This window comes from Acomys minous (assembly GCF_964271855.1).
Source record: "Acomys minous genome assembly, chromosome: 4".
In the NCBI taxonomy this organism is placed as follows: Eukaryota; Metazoa; Chordata; class Mammalia; order Rodentia; family Muridae; genus Acomys; species Acomys minous.
In genome coordinates this window covers 127,772,656-127,789,069 of record NC_140486.1, presented here as the reverse complement: position 1 = coordinate 127,789,069, position 16,414 = coordinate 127,772,656, and the positions used below count along the sequence as shown (strand labels likewise).

Genomic DNA, 16,414 nt, shown 5'->3' with positions numbered 1-16,414 from the left:
CGGACATGGGGGAAGTTAAGTGGCCTTCAGATGCCTGAATCCTCTTAGCTCTTTTCCCACAGCGGCACGGCTGCATAGCAAACAAAGGCCCGTCACCCCGAGGAAACAGGAAAATGACAGCCACGCCAGGCTCGTTTCTATCACATTAGCAAATATTCCAAAATCAGCAGTTCTCAAAGCTGGGAGGAAGACCGGGACCCTCATATACAAGTCAAAGTTTCAACTATTACAACTTTCTGCAAAGCAACTTGGCAATAGATAACAAAAGCCTCAGAAATATTAAAATCATTTAGCTCAGTAATTACTATAATTAACACTTGTAGGACTTGCTCCAAAAGAAGTGAGATGAATATAAAGATCTCCTTTGCACATATAGAAAGAAAATTTTAAGTGGCCTATTGTCTAATGTTAGTACAAAAAAAAATGTTTATTAGTGGCTACTATTTAGGTATTTGTAGGGATTAAAATTGAGTCAACAGAGAACTTTTAAAGCCTAAAATATTACCTGTACAAACCGGTGGCATGACTGCTCTGTGGAACAGTTGAGGAGAAGGTTTTATTGTGGCTATAAGAGAAAGGACAGCCAGGGGCATCTGGAGGAAGCTAGAACAGAGAGAGAGAAAGTGGCAGAGTGAACATGGCATGAGAGAAGCAGAAGAGAAAGAAGGAGAGAAGTGTGGGGAGGACAAAGAAGGGCAGGCAAAGAGAATAACCAAGACAACAGGGCTGTGAGGAGAAACAAGTAGCTTCCAGGAGGGAAGCCTTTGAGCCAGAGAAGTTTAGGGTAGAAGAGGAGGCGGGAAGAGGCGAGAACAGCCAGGATGCCAGCACGGACTCTGATGTGTGTAACAGGTGCTCATGTTACTGAGGGAGCCTGGAGGCCAGCGTGCGCTCTGGTGTGCTTTGGACACCACAGACAGCCACTTGTCCCTTCTGCCAGTGATAACGGCTCCTTTGAGTAGAGGGGAACTGGCTTCACAAATTCCTGAGAACTGCTTCTGGCTTTTGTCTAACTGCAAGAATCTGGGGAAATGGCGTTTCCTTTGGACTTGATAATATCAAGTTAAAAAACAAAACAAAACAAAATCCATGGTATCTGAGGCATGCTTACAAGAAGAGACGGAAGAATGCTCCAAACAACGAATGGTGGATGGTAAGGGTGAGGAACTGTTCATTTCTTCTTCTTTTTTTTTTTTTTTATAATTTTATTCTCACAATAGATACTACTCTTCTAATCAAAGAAGGAAGAGGAAAAGCCCTGCCTGGGATGGACTGTGGTGGGAGGAGCATGTGACCCATGAGGCTCACTAGGACCCAGTTCTGGCAGAGGGGATTGGCCAGTGCTCCGTTCTGTGGAGCTGGGGTGTAGATTCCTCAGGCCTGAACTGTGTTGCCCCTTAAATGCTCAAGTGCTCAAGGTTGTTCTTGCTCTTCTAGAACAGCTCTCCAGTGGTTCCTCTCAACCTGCAATGCTTAACCTAGCAAGTGGAGGACATGTTTAAATGAGGAGTCCGGTTCAAGGTTCCTGAGGCGGTGACCGCATCCTCAGACCGCTGGTAGACGGCAGAGACGCCGTCCTGCCCAAGCCACAGAGTACTGCACCCCACGCCTGGAGAGCTGCGTGTCACAGGTTGACAGGGGACCACTGACCTGCACTCTCTCTCCAGTAGCACTGGTGGCGCTGATCTACAGACCTGACATTCTGAGAGACTAGAACTTTTGCTGGACCTCACAGCCAGAGCTAATAATACACCCTATAGCCACTTAAGGCTGTGGTCCTACTGTGTGTCCTGCCTGTTCGTTTAACCTGCCTTTAAGAGAACAATCAACCTGAGTAGCCTTACCTCTCCCCTACAATCAGCTTTTACAACCTGAGCTAACGCATGGCTGTAATCTTAAGTTACGGTCTCTCCCATGCCCCCGACCCCCGACCCAGATAATGCGTATATATCATTTCCTGAAAGCAGCAGATACAGAAGTTGAAAGCAAGTTTCTAAAATCCACCATAGAGGTTGAAAGTGGTCACTTGTGGTTATTGGTTGGTAAACAATGGTGTCTGTCCTCCAGGCCACTGGAATCCATTGCAACCAGCGACTTAACCTCTCGTAAAACACCGTTAAAGATTTCTGTAAAGCATCCCATTTCTTATGCCTGTGATGCTTCCTGTGCCGTTCAGTAAATACCAAGCCAAGCCCTATTTGTGAGGGACAGACTGACTCCACTCACACAAAGCTCCCACGACAGACAGACACACAGAGATACAGGGACAAAGGAATTCATAAGGCAGTCACAGATTCAGACAGACAGACAGACAGATGGAAGACACAGGGAACATGGAAGCAGAGAATTCAATCCAGACTCACTCTAGGTTAAATGACTCCAAGGGGAAACATTTTTCTTTCTTTCCTTACTGAGACATCTAGGCATTATTGGTGACTCAGAATTAGTCACCTGTGCATATAAGACAAGCAACACTGGTATCCTTAGTGCCTTGTTCCTCAAAGGGTAGTTTAAGAGCCAGCAGGTGCCATCTGGAGCCTCTCCAGAAGTGCAGAAGGCTAGACGCCCCCTTTAGAACCAGAGTCTGTGTTGTGACAGGACACTGGGGTGGTGCTGTGTATGATTCTGCCTGGGACCCTTGATTCTAGAAGACACTCCCGACAAGCCTTTCCGGAAAATCACTCAACCAAAACAGTCAGGTGCCCTGCCCTTCCCAGCTGCTTCCTGGCTCACCATAGTAGCCATGATCACAAGGCTGATTGCCTGTTCTTAGGAAATGGCCTTTGCTGTCCCTTCACCACCCTGGGCGGTGTTGACCATCCCCTGCAGGAGAAAGCCAACCGCACTGCCATGGAGCAATCTTGGCATTCTTACGTTAATTCCTTAAATCAGAACTCCTTACCCAGACAAGTTGAGGTGACCGATGGAAACGATTTTTCAGGTAGGAGAGAGGGGAATGGTACCTGGGAGGCGGGTGGAATTCTGGGAACTGGAGAAGCATAATTTTTTAAGTCCCAAAGAAAGTAGGCTTGTTTATCCCTCCTGGTGCAAGACGTCGGGAGTGAGAGTGGGCACAGGGAGTCACGTTCTAGCTAGATTATGTCAGGAGATGCTAGGCTAAGGCAAATCAATCACTATTCTACAAGAACCATCTGCCTGTAAAAAATAACAATAATAATAACTGCACTTATTTTTTTTTCAACATACCATAACTTAAAGGGGCAAAGAAACCTCTTTCCCAAGAAGGTAGAGTACTGAAAAAGTGAGAGAAAATGTTCTGTTTATGGAAGACATATATTTACTTGCTAAAGTATTTTCCTTAGCCCTGGGCAGAATGAAATATACCACCAAGCACTGCTCCTTGCTATGTGTTGTCATATTTCTGCTGTCTGAACAGTTGTTTTATTTATTTTTTAATTTTTTTTTTATTTGACAGGAGGCTGGGAAAGGAGGGAGCTATTCACCAATATTGCCTAGGAAGAGGGAAAATGTTATTTTTTGAGCAGTGAATATTTTTCACTCTGCTGAGAAATTACTGCAATTTGACACGTGAAATCTAAGGCATGGATAAGTGTGAGCTCGAAAAATTGTCTTTTGTTGGCTTGATGATAACTAAAAAAGCCATGCCAATGCTCTGTGCCTTTCCCATGGTTAGCAGGAACCCCCTTGCACGTCAGACACTAGCGTCTATACTTTTTTCTGCATTGTCAGAACAAGGGAAATTGGGCTCACTGCTGGATATGACGGGAGTGGCCACACTGCCCATCATGCTGGCTACTTCTGAAAAAAGAATTACATATTCCAACATACTGAATGATCTGCTCCTTAAGAGATGTTGACTTACCCCACTAGTGGTCTTTTTTTTTTTTTCTGCATTAAGAGGCCTCCGTTTGTCTTCTATGTCATATTTAGCACATTTTACTTAAAACTTTACACAATTTACTTAAATCTTTCACTTACTTGGAGAAATACTGGGTACAAATCCTTTCAGATTTGAGATTTTTCCCCACCATGGCAATTATTGTCTTTCAGGGTCACTAGACAACCTGTCATTCTCCAAAGGGGATATCATAACGGTGGTTGACCTTGAGCCAATCGGTGTCAGAGCAGAAGTGAAAGCTGGTGAGCAGGCGCTGGGCGTGGTCAATATACCTCTTGGATACAAAGGTACAGAGTACAAATGCTTCCTTTTCGCTCTTGTGAATCCTTGCAGAACACAGGGAAAGTCATGTTTGTCCCATTTTGTCTGCTGTCATGTAAGGAAGTCAGGTTGTCAGCAGTAGGCATGGGAATTTTCCAGACTCGAGCCTGCAAAGCGGGCTGCACAGTCCTGCGCCTGTAACAAGGCTCTCCTGACGTGTTTACAACAACCTGTGGGACTCTTTCCTCGCGTGCATGCTGAGGCCTCAACTCCAAGCCTGTTGGGGCTGAGAGGTGAAGAAGTCCTCAGCTTTTCTCCCTTGTGGTGGATCTGGTTGTCAGTGTTCCGACGCAAGAGTAAACGTCAGTTTTAGAAACTGTGGAAAAGACTGAGAAGCCACAGACATGAGCAGTGCAGCTCAATTGTGGGGCTGCTTTGTTTTCTTGGGTGTTTTGGTTTTGTGGGGGTTTTTTTAAGACAGAAAGAGAAATAAAAATACTCGTCTCATAATTTAAGAAGAGTATATGAAATAAATAAACCAGTGGGGCTGGAGAGACAGCTCAGAGATTAAGAGCAATGGCTGCTCTTCCAAAGGTCCTGAGCTCAATCAATTCCCAGCAACCACATGGTGGCTCACAGCCATCTATAGTGAGATCTGGTGCCCTCTTCTGGTGTGAAGGTGTACATGCAGGCAGAATACTGCATGCATAATAAAGAAATAAATATGAAAAAAAAAATCCACTCTCGTATCTACAGTGGGGTCAGTTAGGAAACACCGAAGAGAAGCAAGCGAGTACGCAGGGTGCGCGGGCGCGCACGTGCGCGTGGAGAAAGGCATTGACCGAAGCGTACAGCGGGCCCTGTCAGGATTTAAAGCACAGGCAAGCCGAAAGCTTCCACGTGGGCGTCAAAGTTCAGAGCACAGGAACAGTAGTTCTTACCTCCATCTCGGCAATGGAGATGACTCTGCTGGTGCCTTGGGGACACTAAGACCCCTGATTGGACAGTTGGTGTAGGCGCCAAGGCTGGTGCCAGAGCAGAAGGCACTGACTAACCCCTAACCCCAACCCTGATCCAAGGACACGTTGGACGGCTTGCGGCAGGAGACAGGGCTTGGGGGTTAAGAGCACTAGCTTCGGTTCCCAGCTCTCACACTGTGCCTCACGGCCATCCGATGCCCTCTTCTGTCCTCCTTGAACACTACAGACACGTGCTAGACATACATGGAAGCAAAACACCCGTACACATAAGATAATCAAACAAATAAATCTTTTTAATAGGTATATCTAACAAAAACATATTAGAATGCTTAAGCCACGGAGGCAGCATCGCTGGACAGTACTACCAGACAGACGCGAAGGAAACGGGGTCCGCTCAGGACCTTCAGATCCTGCCAGCGGCATCTCCATTCGAACCGTAGTCCCCGGGGCTCTCATCTCTGGGTATGGACACACACTCTCCCGCTCTCCCAGGACACAAATGAAGCCTTTTAAGCATGAATTACCCGGAAAAGAAGGAATGAAAGTATCAGTTTTGTTATTCAGAGGATCTGGGAAAGCATTTCTGGCATCAGGGTTAACTTGGAAGGAAGGAGGCTTCTGGGAAGTTCCTCAGGCCCACACCTCAGGGCATGCCTATCAATGCAATCCAAGCTGTCAGTCTGCTCATGTGCAGGGCTCAACCCCTGCCTGTCTCTTCTCCGTGAGCCCATTTGTTTAGCTCAGGTTTGGGGCTTGGGTGGTGGTGAGCACCTCTCCATCCCCTCCGGCAACCCAACCTCTGAGGACAGGTGTTCTGAGGGAGCTACAGCTGACAGAGCCCAAAGCACCTGCTTGCCCTATCGACCACTTCCATGCACTGCGGCCCAGCCTCTCAGGAAGCAGGGACAGAAAGAAGTCCTAACACAGGCCTCTGTATGAACAGCTGCAAGACTCGCCTCCTGGCTTAGGCATGTGGACTCTGTCCCGGGCCCTCAGATTCAAAGACCTACCGCTGCCATGATATAAAAGTGGAACCTCCTGAGCTCTAAAGGGCTTATCAGAAAGCAGTAGCAGCTCTCTCTGTAGGCTCAGAGACGGGCAGGGACAAGGAGAAGGTGACAGAATGCAGTGGGATGGGCAGAAAGCAGGGAAGGCGGGCACATCAGCAAAAGAGGCTGCCCTGGAGCTCTCCCACAGCTGGAGTGCAAGATGAGGACTAGCTTCCTCAGCCCCTTCTGCTTGACCACAGGAGGAGGGTGTGGCTAACCTCTCAAGGTCTCTGCCTAACCATCTGTGACGGCTTAGCCAACTCACCAAGCCAAAGATGGGGCACAAGATGATTCAATATTGCCAAGGGCGGTGTGCCAGTGCCAGTCAGGATGAGCCACCAAGTAGAACTTGAGGATGAGGCAGCAGTCATGCTGGTCCTGTTTCAGATTTCAGGGCAAAGGACGGAAGGGTTAGAGAGAGCAGAGGGCAGCCCTGGGCAAGAGCAAGCAGAGCTGGACACCTCCCTCTGTCTGCATTCCTTTGCTGATTAGCATTCTGAGGTGCCTCTCTGTTACCCAGAGGGTCAGATTAATCAAAATGGGGAACATCCCTCTTTGAATTGCAATCACAAGCATTATTTGTGTTTTGATATTAATCAATCACCATTGACTACCCTGACTATTTTTAAACCATTTTGGCAAATGGAACAAACAAAAATTTCAAGGCCTTGCAGGGCAGGTAGCCCCGTGCTACAAGGCATCAGTGCTCTCACGTCGTCGTGATGGAAGGAGGAAGGAGCACTGGCTGTGTGATGGGTACTAAAACTGAGCAGGCAGTTTCTGAATAAAGCAGCATGTGATTTATGACTCTGAGCTAAAATCCAGTGCTTTTAGTAAGCATGTCCGCAACAGGGCTCAGCCACATCGGCCGTGCATTTGGGGAATTTCTCCGGGAGCACTTGCTAGTACCGTGAGTCCATTCTGCTCACTGGGTGTATCGAAGCTGTGTGAGGTGGACCACAGTGTTCAGTCCAGCCACACGCACCTGTGTATGCAACGCCGACGCATCCACAGTGTTCTCTCTCTTCCTGGTTTCTGTGTGTAGCGTTTGCCCTCAGCACAGCAGAAGACGGATATACTTCACAGCTATGCTGAGGCCCTGGCTCACAACAGCAGGATATGCCAAAGAGGCAGAGGCGGGAGGATCAAGAGTTTGAGGCCAGCCTAGGCTACACCTTCTTGGCTGGAGAAATGGCTCATGGGTTAAGAGCACTTACTGCTCTTCCGAGGGGTGGCTCACAATCACCTGTAACTTGAGCCTTTCCTGTGGCCTCTTCAGGCACCATTGTGCACACACGCATAACTCTACAAACTCATATGTTTGAGCAAAAGAAACCATGTAGTCGGAGGAAGGAAGACTTACACACCAACTAATGTAAGAGTTCCTAAACACCACCGTGTGTGGGAGGGATTGGTGCCAACATCCCTCTCTCTGTGAAGAGGAAAATCTTTCCATACTCAAGCGCCTTCTATAAAAACGGCATCTTTGCATATAATCTATATGTATTCTCCCATCCATTTTAAATCATTTCTAGATTACTTATATTATCTAGCAGAGTACAAATGTTATTCTGGACAAGCTCAGTACTGATTTGTTGTTGTTGTTGTTGCTGCTGCTGCTGCTGCTGTTGTTGCTGTTGCTGTTGTTGCTGCTGCTATTACTATTGCTGCTGCTGCTGCTGCTGCTGCTGCTGCTGCTGTTGCTGTTGCTGTCATTTAGGACAGTCTAATCATGTAGCTCGGGTTGTCATTGACCTCACTATCCCCCTTAATCAGTTTTGCCCCCCAAATGGTTTTGACCACGGCTGGTTGCATCTGTAGGTACAGAACCTGCAGGGAAGGAGGGCCAGCCATTTTGTTAGCATCTTCTTTTCTGCTGGTTATTCCAAGAACTGGGCGGTAAGCAGCAGTTATTAGGGATCTACAGGATGTAGTGGGAAAAGAGATAAAATTTCATTTTAAGCAGTGGTCTGAGCATCAGCAATGTTCGCTTTTGGGTGTTAAGCCTTGTCGTTGTTTGTGTCCTCAAGGCTGAGAATTCTGGCAGGAAAGTAGGCAGGCACATAGGAGCGCAGTCGCAAACAGCCTCCAGACACGCTGCCTTTCCAGATTCCTTATGACAAATAGTTCCCTCTACTGCCTGCAGTTTTCTCCAGAAGCCCATTTCCCAGCCCCAGGCCTCAGACCCTGCAGCTTCTTAAAGCCCAATACTAGATGTCTCTGTGTCCAAAGTGCTTAGGATGTGACCTCTGCCACCGGAAGGAAACCAAACCACTGTGGGTGAACCAGACACAGCCTAAGTCTACACTTGCCTGGAAGGGTACACTTTGCCCTCAGACCAGTATTTGGACTGACCAAGGGCCCTGTGAGGCTGTGAGGCCACCTTCATCTTTCTTTCTATGTTGATGGTATGTGTAAGTGTCCGCCCTCCCAACCCTTGCAAACCAGGTTTCAGGGACCCATCTCAGCCCTAACTCAGCGGCTGGCAGTTAGCAGATTCTCCGTTGTCAAGCTGAACCTGGAACCCATAGGAATCATTCACTGAGTCCACGAACACGAAGCCCAGTCCATTTGGTTGCTAAGTCATCTATCCGTTTGATTGCTACGCTTTCTTCCAATTAGGAAAACGGATGATCCGCTGAAAACTGAATGAGCGGTAGGGTCAATAATAGCCTCATGGAGTAATTTATTGTTTATCCATCCACACGTGCTCACTATTCTGCTCATTTCAGCATCTCGGTCTCGGGTCCTGTTTGTTAACTTTACAGATAAAAAGGTTCTTCTGGCTCTCAAATCCTATTTGACTGTCAAAGCTCCTGCCCGATTCATAGCAGAGCAAAATACATTTTCTGCTTACTCCCTGAACGTGCTGTGTTTTTCTGTTAAGCCCAGAGAGGAGCTTAGAATCCGAGGCTGGCACCTACGTGTGGTTTCTCGCTCCCGTTCAGAACAAGGCAGGGGAAACAGGCGTGGGATGGACGCACTCGCCGTCCGCATTAGCCCTACTTCAAAATGGTACAGTTCACAGAACAGCCCCGCGGAAAGCCTCGGGAATCTAGCGCAGATCCCATCGCAGCCACAAGCAATTCTGCCCTGATTGCTCTAACCTAGATGCCCGTGCGTTGCGCTGTACAGGGAGGAGCTAATGAGGTGGAGAGCTTTCTGGGATGGGAACCTGCTGGCCCGCTGCCTAATGCACCGTGCCTGGGACCTCTGGGAGCCCGCCTCCCGGGTTGCCGACGTGCCTGGTTGAAACAGAACATGCTTATGTTGTCTGTCGGTGGCGATGGGGTGTAAGTGGGCTGTAAAATGGAACAGCAGGTGATGCGGGGGTGTGAGGGAGAGCCTGCAGCAGGTGATGGGGGACCCTGCAGGGAATCAGCTAACCGGCCCTTCCTCTCAGCACAGCAGACACCAGCATCATCACTGGATAGCATTTTATCTGCCTGGAGTGTACATCAGGAACCCAGCTGCGGAACCAAGATAGGAAGGCCACAGCTGGAGACCGAGGCAGCGGCTTCAGGCCTGGCACTCATGTCAGGAGCCAGGAGTTTATGCATTAGTAATACGAATCATGTAGCAACTGAACAGTGTTATCACGAACCTCATCCAGGTGAATCCGGGGGAGCAGAGCACCAGGGAGCACCTGCTCTGCTCCAGGAAGGGACCTGCTCTTCAGTAAGCTTGGTTGTTTAAGTTCAAAGGGCAGAGATTAAAAAAACAAACAAACAAACAAACCAGAGGTCATTGATGGTAGCATTTAGTCAGCTAAATGATGATCAAAGGAAAAATGGAGAGCAAGAGCTCAGAGCACTATGGAAGTCTCCAGGAGAGACTAGAAGCTTCCATCTCATGCGCCCTGTCTGCTTCCCTGACGGGGGGTCCTACTTGTGACAAATGACAAAAGCACAGCTGTGTTTCCACCGTGCCTCATTTGGCATGTCTTCCCATCCAGTGGAGCTCTCTGTCGGACCACGGTGGGCTGGCAACACTGAATAGAGCAAAAAGGATTTAAAAATCGAATCTGCTCCGCTTTGATTGAGCGAGTCACCAGCCCGTTCCTGAGAAAGAGTCAGCAACGCTTCTCTTGCCTTGGTTCTGGTTACTGGATCCCACGGGACACAATATGAAGGGTTCTCCCAACCCCTGTCTCTCTCACGTTTCTGTCTGCTGGGCGCTAAGACAAATAGAAAGCCGGGACAAACGATCACTGGCAACGCTGCGGCTGGTCCCATCTGGAGTGCGTGGGCTCTGTGACAGAGGGCTCACTTGACTTCACCGTCACTGCCAAGCTTCTGTGTACGCAGCTCTGTGCCTCTGGCCTCTTTAGCTTTTCTGTCATCATTTCAAAACCCAGGTTGGGTCTCTGGAGGGCAGAAGCCACAGAGGCAGAGAAAAAACACAAAGGGCCCAGGGCTAACGTCCTAGAGGGTGGAACTTGGGGTGTTGATAGATTGAAATAGGAGGGCAGTGACCCTAGAGAGTGAGTTCACTGTTGCGGGACACTGCCACAGGTGGCACAGCCGAAGGACTCTTCCATCCCCTCAGGTGGCACCCAGTGGGGACAGCATATGGCAGCCAACCACACTAGTTGGCCCAGGGTATGTTCCAGGTCTACCTGGCGTCATTGTGCCATTGACTGAAGTCACATTGTTGACGGTTGTCCCATTAGAAGGCAGCCAAGGTCGTCCGCAGCCTTCCCCTGAGGAACCACGGTGCTGAGGCACGTAGGCATTGGCGCTCCACCCTCAAGGAGAGGCAGCTGGAGTTGCACATTGAGAGAGCTGGCTCACCCAGCAAGGAGGACGTAACCAGGGCCTCTTTTCTCTTGCCTTAGTGTTTGACTATGTTTCCGTTTCTCGTGGTTTTATGGTTCTTTGTATTTTAGAGTTGTCCCCGCGTCTTAGCTTAGGTGTGCAGTTTAAGGCTCACGGAGCTGATGCATGGTGCTATCGCCTCAATGTTTTGCCTTTTAAAACACTTTCCAAAAGGAGGTTGAGAAAAGTCTTTAAGGCTACATCTTTTTTTTTATAATTTTATTGATTTATTCATATTACATAAAGCTACATCTTAAGGGGGCTAGACAGATGGCTCAGAGGTTAGGAGCACTGGCTGCTCTTCCAAAGGTCCTGAATTCAATTCCCAAGCAACCACATGGTGCCTCACAACCATCTATAATGAGATCTGATGCCCTCTTCTGGAGTGAAGGCAAAACACTGTACACATAATAAATAAATTAATTAATTAATTAACCTCTGATTTATAAATGAGGAGTTCTGGTGTAAAGGGGATAAAGAGCAAGCAGCATCCCCTTGCACACTCACACAAGCTTCTGATAGCCAAACGCTGAGTGCAGACTCACGCACATACCCAGCTCACACTGGAAGGAAGAGACGGCAGCTCCAGCATCGGCTGCGCAAAGATAACAGATCCGCCCATTTCCCCCAAAGTTTGCCCCGGCTCTCTTTAGTCAGCCTCCATCATTCTGGCAAAAATCCCTGTGAAAATAATTGAAAAGCACAGAAGAGTCTGGGGGTTTGGGCTCATATTTTTGCAGTCCTCAGTCTAAAGGTGCCTGGCCCTGTGTGGCACACGCATCAAGATGGGAGCCTGTGACAGCAGAGGAGGCCAGTCTAATAGTCCCTCTCTCTCTCTCTCATAGCGTGTGCTGTTCTGCCACCCCTGCACCACTCCCAGCCTCCTGCTCCCTCTTCTGTGGCCCCTTGCCATTTTCAAGTCTCTACAGATGCTCCAAGTTAAACAACTAACCCTTCATGACCATCATCCGCATACGAGAGAACGTGCAGTATTTGACTTTCTGGGTCTGGGTCACTTCAATCAGTATATTTTTCCAGTTCTGCCTATTTTCCTGAAACTTTCATAATGTTCTTTTTCCTTACAGCTGAATAAAGTTCCATCGTGCCTGTGGTAGTTATCCTTGCCCACCAGCTGACAGGCCTGTGGGCTGATCCCACTTCCTAGCTACGTGAGTAGAGCAGCAGCGGGCAGAGATGCACAAGTGTCTCTGCAGTAAGACAGACCTCCGTGGTGTGCCCACAGCTGGCTCACACGGTCCCTTATTTCTAACTTTTTATTTTTAGAAAGTTCTAGCGCGATTTCAAAGTGGTTACACTAGTTCACACTCCCACCACCAGTGTGTAAGAGCCCCTTTCTCCACGTGCACACCAGCATTTCTACTCCTGTTCTCCAGGCCCTGAAAGCAAGCATTGTGATGCCCTTGGAGCTGGCTTGCCTAGTGACTGCCAGGCAGGTAGTGACTGCAGACACACTGGCCAGGGGTCATTCACATCCTAGGGAGGACAAAAGGGGAACAGGAAGAGATGTAATCATGGCATTCATTATGTTGAACAATTTAAAGTTTATAGTTTGTTTCTGAAAGTTTCCATTTCGTGTTTTCAGACATGGTTGCATATAAACAATGAAGCCACCAAAAGCAACACCTCAGATAAGGGTGCCTACTTCAGTCAATAGCTTCTACTTGGAAAAAAAAATCCTGGCCAGATGTAGTGGTGCACGCCTTTAATCCCAGCACTCGGGAGGCAGAAGCAGGTGGACACTGTGAGTTCGGGGCCAGCCTGGTCTACAAAGTGAGTCTAGGACAGTCAAGGCTACATAGAGAAACCCTGTCTCAAAAAAATACAAAAAAAAATGCTGAAAGAGTACCCCCCAAAATAGTAAATGTGTGAGGTAATGTGTGTTAGCTTGATTTGGTCATCCCCCAATGTGTACATATTTCAAAACACCATGTTATTAGTATAAATAGTTTTTATTCAGCAATTCAAAATAATAAAAATAGCACAGACCTTTAAAAGTCCACAAACAATAATGACTACACGTGAATTTCTCATGTGTCTGCTCTAGACTCAAACCCAACACAAACGATTGTCTCTCGTCCTTAGAAATTGCTGCTGTGGAGTCATGGCTGCCTCTGAACAGCCTGGGCCCAACAACTCCATGCTCTGGTGCCGTGATCTGTAGCTCTGTGCATTTTACCCCATACCTGAGACCCAGGAGCCCCCAGGAAGTTGGCAGGGATCAATCAGGACTTTGGGGTGCATTCGCTCCACGCTCGCCCGCCCAGCCACAGCAGCTGGGGAGAGGATTCTCCCCACAGGCCCCTAGTCTGTGTGTGCTCCTCGGCTCAGACTCAGCAGTGGAAACTGCAGAGCGTTGCCTTGATGTAGGTCTGTCTGTGGCTCTGCTAGACACAGCTTCTCCTACAGCCAGAGACCAAAGAAACAAGGGCGAGTCACGATCTTTAGGGCAGTAGATGGTCTTGGCTGTGCATCAGAATCCCTGGGGGGCTCTAAAAGCCTGAGCTGGCCTCTCTCTGGAACACCTGATTTAATTAGGCTAAGGTAGAGCTGGGCCTGGCTGCTGCTAAGGCTCCCCAGGTGACTGTAATAAGTAGTCAGGCCTGAGCATAGCTCAAAACCACTCTTCTCAAGTGTGGTCCCCCGGCAGCATCCCAGTGTATTCCGTTAAAATGTGCACACCTCAAACTGCTCACTCAGAACACTTGTGTACTTGGGCATGCCCTCTAGAAGATTCCAGTATACCCTAAGGTTTGAACCATCAGGCTCAAAGAAATTGTGACATGTAAGGAAGGTATTGGTGGGGAGGCGCGGTGCATGGGGGGGCACAAAGAGGGAGGGGGGGGGGAGCAGAGAAGTGAGGATGTTGAGGAGACAGCTGGCTGGAATCCACTCATTACAGAGTCAGAGTCTGGGGAAGTGTGGATGGTGTGGCACTTGCCATGGCTAAGACACAGGAGGCTGGGACACAAGCTTTCTGGAGACATGGAGTGGAGGCCATGAAAGGCCAGGATGTGGACGCCCTGAGCAGAGGCTGTGGAGTGAGGTAGTAGTGGTTGTTCAGAAACAGGTTTGCCGGCTTTTCCGCTTGTCCCTGGGGCCCTCCCTGTGGCCCTGCGTGCTCATACTGGAGAGACTTACAGAGCAAAGGAAATACTCCCTTGGGGACACTATTTGCATTTCAGGTATGTTGTTTACTTTTCTCACTGCACAAAACATCTGACCAAAAACCCAGGAAGCAAAGTGGGTTTATTTGAGGCAACCAGTCACATTGTGCCCACAGTGAGGAAACAGCAGGTGAAGCTGCTCAGCCCTGTCCCCTTATGTTCGGTCTGGGACTCCTGCCCGCAAAAAGGCGCTGCCCATACATAGGGTGTGTCTCCCCTCCTCAGTCAGTGGCTAGACTCCATCACAGACATGCCCAGAGGCTCGTCTCTTCAGTGACTCCAGATTCTGGGAATCTCACCATCCATCTTAACTCTGTCACAAATGGTACCCAGCAGGTGGAGGAAGAGAGTGAGGCACTGAGTGTGCTGCAGCGCGAAGGTTCCAGAAGGAAACAGCCTCAGAGAGAGGGGCACACATAGAATAGAGGGTGGGGTGCAGCCTTAATGAGGGGCCACACCTCAGCCTCTCCACAGTAAAGCCCTTGAAGCATTAAGCTCTGTGAGTCCGGTTTCTTCACCAGGATCTTGCTGTGTGGGCCTGAGGCACAATGGGGCTCACCTGGCTGGAGCGGCAGGCTGCTCAGGTACAGCATGAGGTCGGGCTTGCTGGAACCTGGACTTCTTAGCCAGCACTGTCATCAGTTGCTGGCTGCTGCTAGGGTCTGTTATCCAGACCTGCCTGCTTTTCCAGCTTTTTACTTAGTGGTCCTGTGTGATGCTGAACAAAAGCCGACGGTTACTATGGCACTCAGCAGCTTCATCAGTGATAAACAGGGCTGTGTCTGCAGCAGGGTGGTTTGAATGACATACCATAAAGTGATCACTTGGTAGAACCCAGGCACTGCCTCCGTCTGTGCACCGCCGGGCTGGCTCTGCATTTGGTCATCATGGAAAGGAAGCCCCTAAGACACAAGTCCATCTGCTGGACTGACACCTTCTTATAGAAACGTCCTTGTCCATCTCTCATGGCCCCAACCCCTAACACGTGCCTTTCCAAGGGCCTATGGTGCTACAGGACAGTTTGGCAACCGACCCCTCAAGACCTCAGTGGAGACTGGTGACAGTGTGGTTCACTCACTAATGACCTTTCTGTGCATTATATCCACCTGTGAGAGGTTCTCAGCCACATCACCATACCTCAGCTGACACCACAAATCTTCGCTCTGTGGGCAGCAAGGGGCTCCCAGAGCAGGTGCCAGGGCAGGTGGTGATGAAGGTGGGTGTGAGCCTTGTTAGACTTCCACTGTGGCACCTGGAGCCATGGGCGAACACCTGCTGCACGTCCCACCTGGAAGCCCCCCCTCTCTGCTGACTCTTCTAGGGTTCTGCTTCTCCAGGACCGAGTGGGCATGGGCTAGACCTCCTTGTCTGAGGGAAGTGAAAGGTGCCTTCGGAGGGAACAGTCCAGCAAGTGAACTCCCAGGCATCTCTTCCATGTGACTACTGTGCTGTACTGAGTTGTCTGGAAAACCACAGCTCTCCTGCGTCACCTCGGACCTTGTGCCTCAGTTAGGGTTTCTCATGCTGTGATGGACACCATAACCAAAGGCAGCTTCTGGGAAGAGATGGTTTATTTCAGTGTACAATTAGCATCTGTCACTGAAGGAAGCAGCCAGAGGCAGGAGCTGATGCAGAGGCCATGGAGGGGTGCAGCTTACTGGCTTGCTCCTCATGGCTTGGTAGGTCTGCTTTCTTATAGCACTAGGACCACTGGCTGGGAGGTGGTACCGCCCATGATGATCCGGGCCCTCCCCCGCCCCCATCCATCATCAAGAAAATGTCCTCACAGACGGAGGGATTTTCTCAATTTCGGTTTCCTCTTCTCTGATGACTCTAGCTTGCGTCAAGTTGACAAGAAAACAAGCCAGAAGACCTTGAGGTTAAGAGCTTGCCACTTAAATTGGATAAGCACACTGTTGATAGTAAAAATAAAAAGCTTACTTTGAAAATTATGATGAGCGTGTCTGTGGAGAATTTATGGAACAAAAAAAAAATTGCTCCAAAGCTTTAAGTTTATTTTCCCCATTTATGTGTATTCTTTATGGAGGGGAAAAAAAATGGATGCTGCCCAGAGCGACTGTGTGAGAACTATGTTTACAGATGTGCTTTTCTGTGGTGTTGCTATACTGTTTGTTAACACATGAAAGTTGCCTGGTAACAAACTGAAAGCGCATCCTTTAATTGTACAACTGTCCCCAAGCATGAAAGCAGGACGGGCATCATTCCTACCTGTAGCCACACA

The 16,414-nt window shown here is 48.9% G+C and overlaps 1 protein-coding gene across 1 annotated transcript in view; it reads left to right on the top strand.

Annotated features, from left to right (window-relative positions):
- Positions 1-2,850: 2,850 nt before the first annotated feature.
- The window catches only part of LOC311595777 (protein THEMIS3-like), a gene marked incomplete at both ends in the record, with an annotated part of 35,476 nt that continues 21,912 nt past the window's right edge, over positions 2,851-16,414 (top strand). The window contains 2 exon segments of the mRNA XM_084778744.1: positions 2,851-2,941; positions 4,033-4,167. Coding sequence (XP_084634870.1) covers positions 2,851-2,941; positions 4,033-4,167 — 226 coding nt within the window.